Here is a 6,100-nt window from a genome sequence, read left to right as displayed (position 1 = left end):
ACTTGCTCGTATGGTTTAAGGTTACGTATATGCACGACGCGCGTGACGCGGGATAGAAACACAATGAATGTAAAGAAGCGCAGTATCGGATTGCGCATGTACCCTACGGTTAGCAGCAACGCCAGTCGACGGTCATATATAGGCCCACTTCAAACTCACATTACAATCACTGATATATAATATATATATCAGTGATTACAATAGGAGTTCGGTCTCCTGTTCTCTAGCCTTCTTGGTGTAGACCAGGCTTAAGCAGTCGGTAAGCGTAGGGCATTGCCGTTACTTCCGCACCCTTTCGCTTCTTCAAAATGCCCTATTGAGCTGGCCATCATGAGCGTTCTTTAGCCAATGGCTAAATCGGAGTGTCGATCATGGCAGTGCCATCTAGAGACAATTCATAGAAGCTTAAGACGAATGAATCTGGGAAGCAGCGATATGATCCCGCATGCGACATCGCACGATCGCACACGGTGATTTATAATTAGAGATGTCAGCGTAAAGAGTTACACAATATTTGGGTGTGTGCCGATGGAGTTAGAAATACGATCGACAGTGTTAACGATTCATAAATTCTCATCCCAGAGTTAAAATCGTCGAGTTATACGTTTGGTGTGTCCAGTAGCTAATTGCAGTTTATTACAATCATTGATATACGTGCGTATAAATATGGTTATATTTAGAGCGTGACCGAAGTTGCTCTTTTTCGGACGTGACGGAGTCGGCCAGCTATATTATTTTTAGAGAGCGTTAATTAATTGTTATAAACCCCTTTAACAATGGAGGATATATTTCACTGGTGCCGTGAAGGAAACGCGATGCAAGTTCGCGTCTGGCTCGATGACACCGAACATGACATGAACCAAGGGTAAGATCATGGGAGTTGCTCATTACCATTTATGGTTGAACGCTGGGAAGTCCGCTGCAGTTTCGCAATCAGCTGATCTTGACGTGTTTTCAGCACTTTTTAAAACTCTTGTCACTAGTTTCCAAATTATTGCAGGAATCGGAATAATCGCTACATGATGCAGGACAAAATTATGAAAGCTCTGTAATAACGAATCTTTTGATACATCAATGTATAATATTTTTTGTACGAGAAATTTCTTATCAAAACTCTACCACAATCTTGTTATGTTTTTTCCTTAGCAGGAAACGAATGTCACCCATCCGTATTACTACACTGTGTAAAACATAATGCATATGCGTTGTACTTGGAAGACCCAACATTATTATGTCTGAAATTTTCAGTAATTTGTGATATAGTGAAACATACGCATATTTTGCTAACTACTTTTTTTGAATTCATTCCAGAATTACAGAATTTATATTGCTAATTTTACTACCCTCAGTCTCTTACCTCTGTAAATATGTTACTGGAATTTGATAAAATAATGAAAGAACAATTGTCACACAGTGCCAAAATTGGTGAAGAAATGTTTGTCAAAGTTTCCTCTTGTCTGCACAACAATGATCGACTTGTTCACTTTACTTTTTAATTTGTAAAATCAGTTTTGTCGACAAGAAAATGAATGTCACTTTTATCTATATGAAAAAATAAATGATTATTCTTTTAAAACAATGTTTGAATCATAATCACAATATAAATTGTGAAGAAAAAAATTGTACTGACCTGACTTATTGAATTTCTTTTACTCTTTTTCTCCTTTGATAAACAAACTTGCTTTCGAAAAGAATAATGTTTGATTTTCATGTCTTGCCTTCCTTTTCTCATATAATTTAATGCGCCGTGGTTCGGAAAAACCAGTTCAACATTTCGTAAATTTGGTGATACCCTGTTCATATTATAAGCAAATATTATATGCAGTGACGATTTTCTTGACATCGACAACAAGAAATTTGTTTACGTTATTGCTCTTGATTATAGCCGAAAGGTAGACATTATACAAATCAGAAATATGACTCATGTTCATGTAAATTTGAGGACAGTGCATTATTTTAAATATTACATTTCCAACTAACAGTGAATATTCAAACATTCATGTAATTCAACTCTTGTTTCCATTTGTTTTAATTTTCATCAGGGATGATCACGGCTTCAGCCCGCTGCATTGGTGCAGCAAGGAAGGCCATTCAAAGTTGGCTGAATTGCTCGTGATGCGAGGTGCTCGCATCAATGCAACGAATAGAGGAGACGACACGCCGCTCCACCTTGCTTCAGCACACGGGCATAAGGACATTGTTCAGTTGGTTAGTATTCGATATTTGTCGTACTCCTTTGTATTATTATAAGGAGAGCATCTGAAAAGTTACACCCCAATAGTCTCGAAATTAAAAACTGTGTTCAAACAACAAAGATCGGGTCAATAGTTTTTTGCAAATCTTTATCATAGATCAGCTAGAAAAAATTTGCTCTTAAAGCCAATGAAAATATGTATCGGTGAAATTGAGAAATTTTTTTAATTGCAATTCTCTTCTTTTTTATAGCTGCTGAGAAATCGTGCCGATGTCAATGTGACCAACGAACACGGAAACACCGCTTTGCATTATGCTTGCTTCTGGGGTGATCAGGCGGTGGCGGAGGAATTGGTAGCCGCTGGAGCTTTGGTTTCCATCGCCAACAAAGACGGTGATACTCCGCTGGACAAGGCTAGAGGACCTCTGGCAAAAAGATTGCATGGTAATGGGATATACTTTCTCTTCTTTATTATTGTAAAATGTTATACACAATACCTAGTAATCAAGAAAATGTACTTCGTTTTTTCAGATCTCGCCGTTGAATACGGACAAGACTTGAAAAAGATTCATTTCAAGGATCAAAGTTGGCTTGGATTGAAAACCAGGAGCAGTGAGTATCAAAATAACTAAGTCAATGATTCAAGGCGTGGATTAAAGAAAGGCTCGAAACAATCGACTCTGTTAATATTGTACCTTTATATGCTTGTGATATTAGTAATGGTCAGCATCTTTTCTTAATCTGCGTCAAGTTAATTTGAGATTTACTCTTTAATTTTTTAACTTCTTCTCAGCTCTATTTTCCGCACTCTTCCATTATTTACATAACAAAAAATGCCTTTTGACGTGGATATGTTTGATTTTTCTAAATGAAAGTTTCTTGCGATCGTTCACATTTCCTCGCTATTGCAGTAAAACAGATGAGAAAATCCATGTTTTCGCAGGGGATGCAACTTTGTCAAGACACAAAGGAATCAATATGGCGGATTTATCGCTGCATACTCACTTGGCGAGTAGTCCGAGCGGTGAAACCTGGAGAGGACGGTGGCAGAACAACGATATCGTGGCAAAAATACTAAACCTCAGAGAATGCACCTCTAGAATATCAAGGGACTTCAATGAGGAATTTCCCAAACTTCGAATTTTTTCTCATCCCAACATTCTCCCAGTTCTTGGCTGCGTTAACCAGCCTCCACAACTCGCGACCGTCTCTCAATACATGGCCAGAGGCAGTTTACATCGACTTTTACATGGAGGAACTGGCGTCGTTGTCGATACAGCTAGGGCGCTCAGATTAGCATTGGACGTTGTGCGGGCCATGGCTTTTCTGCACGGGCTTGAAAGGCAGAGCAGATGTAGATTTCATCTTAACAGTAAACATGTCATGGTAAGCAGGGGAAGCAAAAATTAAGAAAACACTGCGTAGTACGTTATCTGATCTTGCAACTAGGTTTCATTGAAAGACACCGTTACAGGGTGGCGACACAAAATCTAAAAATTTTTCAGGGAAATATTGGGAAGATATTTCTTTTTGTTTGTCAGAATATTTTCAGTTTTTTTGTAATAATAATTGACGCCAAATTGGATATCAATACGATTGTAATAAATCGAATAATTTTTCGATTTTCACTTTGATGTAACAATTACTTAATATTACACACGATTCTCTAAAAGGTACCTTGAACAGCATATGAGCATTTTTGAATCATGATATTGGGTATTAATGGCGCAAAAATGGCAAGGAAGCCGGAGAAAATAGGCTCATTAAATCAGGAAAATTAAAAAAAATTAAACAGTCCGATTTCTGGTGCTACTCTGTATTAAAATATTGAATTGTTTCATGAATCCTGAGAAGTGAGCATGTTTCTCATGATTTCCAGATAGACGAGGATCTCACTGCAAGAGTAAACATGGCTGATTCTAAGTTTTCATTCCAAGAAGTTGGAAGAATTTACGAGCCCGCTTGGATGTCTCCGGAAGCATTGAACAAAAAACCGTCTGACATTAATCTCGAGGCCAGCGATATGTGGAGCTTTGCAGTCCTGCTCTGGGAATTGGCAACCAGAGAAGTACCGTTCGCTGATCTTTCCCCCATGGAATGCGGCATGAAGGTCGGATGCAGTTACTGCAATTCCAGCTTCCGTATGACAAACTTGCCTTAACGAGTCGAAATCTTATCTATTCCAGATCGCTATGGAAGACCTGCGCGTCAGTATTCCACCAGGGATTTCTCCTCATCTTGCGAAGCTGATTCGCATATGCATGAACGAAGATCCTGGTAAACGTCCCTCGTTTGATATGGTCGTGCCTATTCTTGATAAGATGAAACGCTGATGGGTTACAAGAAACCACATTGTGTTCATTTAATGTTCTTATTTTATATACACACATGCATGTATGTATACGTCGTAACAAGCACCAAACTGCTGCATTCTCTTAATACAATCTAACGTAATATATATAACATCGTATAACTTTTTCACTTGACTTAATAATAATAATAATAATTTGCATTCACATTGCATGTTCACATTGGTGCCTTGAATATTTGAAATAACTGTAATATTTTTTATAGAATCTATGTATACTATACAAAACTCCTGCCTCCATGATTCTTCCAACTTATCCAATGTTTATTATCATAGACTTGAACCATGAATATTTGTTGAACCAGTATGTTTCACCGAATACTCTCAGTATATTATTCATTAGTATACATATTATATATTTGTATTATACATTTTCACTTTATATACCCGTAATGGATACTTGTAAGCTGGAGTTGAAAGCTTTATCGTTGATGCCTTTGTACAAATTATCAATGTTTGATTTTTTAATATTCTACCGAAGGTCTGAGTTGCGTTCTACACTGTTTTATATACACCTATACATATATAATTCTTCAAATGTTGAATATTTATATACATAAATATATTTATATTTATTTGTCGATGTCCGCTTCGTGGTGAAGAAAAAAAAAAAAAAATTGTATGTTGAATTAAATGCTTGTCTTGACCTGCATCGTGCTTGCCACAAGGAAATGTCTGCAATACTCTGTAATTGTCCTTGACATTTCTTTTCGCAATTTTTAACGCTAGAGATTAAAACAATGTGTATTTTTAAGTCTAACGATCTTGTCAATTTATGTTCAAGTTTCATTATTTACAATTCGCCAAAAAATAAATAAATCTCAACTAAATCATACATTGAGTTTCAATACGGTCTGCAAATTCGGTTGGATGCAAACCATGTTTTATCGATCACGTCTTATCAAGAAACAGGTCTAATGCAAAGTGTCTCAACTATTTCATTCCTGCCGTAAAATACCTTATACTTAATACTAATTATGCAATACGCATGGTCTGTCCTTGTTACAATATGTTTTTTTATTAATTACGTAGTTTTATATACATCCACCAATGTCACAATATCAAATACCTATCAACTTTTGCGTAAAAAATAGTTCATTATAATCAGTTTATAGTTCCCATAAATTTCGATATGTCCTAAAACAAAGTCCTGCAAAATTTCTAGTTAATTACGAGACATTGCTCGCTAATAATTGAAAACGCAGAATATCTTAGTGCTACAGATTGTTTGATATCCGAGGATTGTTTATAATGTGGCCTCCATTTCTTGGATAGGTAATGTAACTGAGGGAAAATAATATGGATTAGCGTGGAATAGGCATTTTTCTTTATTGGAGATTAACAAAAAATTCAAGTTCAACTTTCCAGAAACCTCTTATCACCTCAAGTTCACCTGCCGCTGTAAGAATCTTGTATTACTGTCAATCACAGCGATATTGTGAATTCAAAAAACGGTGCAACGAAACTGTGAATGATAAAGCGATATCTTTTGACAACTGAAACATTTATTACACAACTTATATAATTACTGTTAATTC

The 6,100-nt window shown here is 36.5% G+C and overlaps 1 protein-coding gene across 1 annotated transcript; it reads left to right on the top strand.

The window, feature by feature from the left end:
• The first annotated feature begins 406 nt into the window (after positions 1 to 406).
• On the top strand, positions 407 to 5,397 carry LOC124309117 (integrin-linked protein kinase). Its single transcript, XM_046772393.1, has 7 exons — positions 407 to 865; positions 2,043 to 2,208; positions 2,446 to 2,638; positions 2,726 to 2,806; positions 3,138 to 3,580; positions 4,074 to 4,304; positions 4,381 to 5,397. Exons 1-7 carry the CDS (start codon positions 777 to 779, stop codon positions 4,525 to 4,527), a joined length of 1,350 nt encoding a protein of 449 aa, XP_046628349.1. The 5' UTR covers positions 407 to 776; the 3' UTR covers positions 4,528 to 5,397.
• Positions 5,398 to 6,100: the final 703 nt, after the last annotated feature.

The sequence above is a fragment of the Neodiprion virginianus genome, chromosome 7 (assembly GCF_021901495.1).
Source record: "Neodiprion virginianus isolate iyNeoVirg1 chromosome 7, iyNeoVirg1.1, whole genome shotgun sequence".
NCBI lineage: Eukaryota > Metazoa > Arthropoda > Insecta > Hymenoptera > Diprionidae > Neodiprion > Neodiprion virginianus.
Note: the sequence above shows the minus strand (reverse complement) of the source record. Positions and strands in the feature narration are given on the sequence as shown.

Excerpts from the sequence above, each read along its gene's own strand:
- LOC124309117 (XM_046772393.1), top strand. The coding sequence starts at position 777 with ATGGAGGATATATTTCACTGGTGCCGTGAAGGAAACGCGATGCAAGTT. Across the intron at positions 2,639-2,725 it reads TCTGGCAAAAAGATTGCATG|ATCTCGCCGTTGAATACGGA; the intron begins GTAATGGGATAT and ends TCGTTTTTTCAG. Across the intron at positions 2,807-3,137 it reads TGGATTGAAAACCAGGAGCA|GGGATGCAACTTTGTCAAGA; the intron begins GTGAGTATCAAA and ends ATGTTTTCGCAG.